At 38.0% G+C, this 1,598-nt stretch overlaps 1 protein-coding gene across 1 annotated transcript; it reads left to right on the forward strand.

Moving 5' to 3' along the window:
- Window positions 1–578: 578 nt before the first annotated feature.
- Window positions 579–1,579, forward strand: LOC116181708 (F-box only protein 42-like; the record flags this gene model as incomplete). Its single annotated transcript, XM_031502118.1, has 3 exons — window positions 579–823; window positions 905–1,201; window positions 1,251–1,579. Coding segments are annotated over exons 1-3 (774 nt in total), but the record flags the coding sequence as incomplete, so codon positions are not given.
- Between the last annotated feature and the right edge of the window lie 19 nt (window positions 1,580–1,598).

Below are 1,598 nucleotides of genomic sequence, written 5' to 3' on the forward strand. Positions count from 1 at the left end.
ACCTTCTGCCCAACTGTCGTCTGTATTTGGTTGGATCGACTGTCTGCTTTTTACGTTTCATTGAACGAGCAATACCTAAAAGTCCCAGACTAACTGCCACCGAGACCACAACAACCTGCAAAGCATAAAATGAGTGGAACGGCATCGACACAATTTACAACGATTCAACCTTCTGTGTTGTCGAAAAGCTGATTCTTTCAGCTAGTACTAGTTTAAGTTGTTTGATGTGATCTACAGCAGATCCTAGATGCACTAAAAGGGACATTTTAAAAGTTCTTCTTAAAAATAAGTTTTTTTTGAGGTTACAAATTGATATTTTCGTATTCTACTATTGACACACTTTATAAATTAACGATTAAACATCACAAGGTATCACAATAAGACCGGCACTGGGAATATTCAACTTACTTCATTAGAATTAGCTTACAATCAATTTTAAAGTTTTAGGAAAGGTTATAAATAAATCAAATATCGCGCGCGAAACACGATAACGCTGTTAAACCGACTGAGTAATCGCCGCTTACTGACTGATTGCCAAATTCCACCACGTCGTTCCAGTCGGTGTTTAAATTCATCCTCCGAAGGTTGGTATGCATGATTGTCAAAGAGTACATCGAACTGTCATATTATTGTGTACATCAAGTTTAAATTTCAAAATTCCAGTGTTTTCTAAAAATGAGTTTAGACGCGTGTAATAAAAATGTTTGTACCATAGAAGATTTACCTGAAGAAGTATTAGAATTCATTTTAAGTTTAATTCCTCCATATAAAGATCTTCACGATTGTCTACAAGTCTCAAAACGATGGCGAAGATGCGTTCTAAGTAAGAATTCCGCTTAATCAGATTCTATAATTAGTACAGGAGAGTTTTTTCTTTGTTTGAGAGGGTTTTTTCTTATTTCAGATGTCGCAAAAACCAGACAAAGAAACTTCGATAGAGCGATCTCTGAGTATGCCATAGCATGGCAGTCAGTAACCCCAGTTGCTATGGCCCCAACGATCACCAAAAGATATTCACACGCAGCAGTAATTCACGATAATTCCATGTACGTGTTCGGCGGTTGCACATGTTCGATGACAACCTTTAACGACCTATGGCGATTAGATTTGTCAAAGCGACAGTGGGTTAGGCCACTTACTATGGGTACATATCCGTCACCGAAAGCGTGTTGCAGTATGGTGTGCTATAAAGATTCGTTAGGTGAGCGGTTTCTCGTCTGATTTTCAACCATAATTATTATTGTTCGCAGTTTTATTCGGCGGATGGACGCACCCGGCATCATATCCGTTACATCAGACCTGGCATCTATTCAATGAACTGCACATATACGATATAACTGCTAATCAGTGGAATTATATCGTCACGGAGAATACGCCACCACCGACTGCAGGGCATTCTGTTTCGGTTCATGGTAAATGGATGGTCATATTTGGGGGATTACAAAGAGCAAGTAATGTTGTTCATTCAACAAAGTCTAATGATATTTGGAAGCTGAATCTTGAGACATGGACTTGGTATAAGCAAGAGACTACAGATGGTAACTATTATGTCGATATTATTTTCTATAAAATTATCAAAGTAAGGGAAAACAATGCAA

Source organism: Photinus pyralis, unplaced genomic scaffold, assembly GCF_008802855.1.
Source record: "Photinus pyralis isolate 1611_PpyrPB1 unplaced genomic scaffold, Ppyr1.3 Ppyr1.4_unclustered_Scaffold1817, whole genome shotgun sequence".
NCBI lineage: Eukaryota > Metazoa > Arthropoda > Insecta > Coleoptera > Lampyridae > Photinus > Photinus pyralis.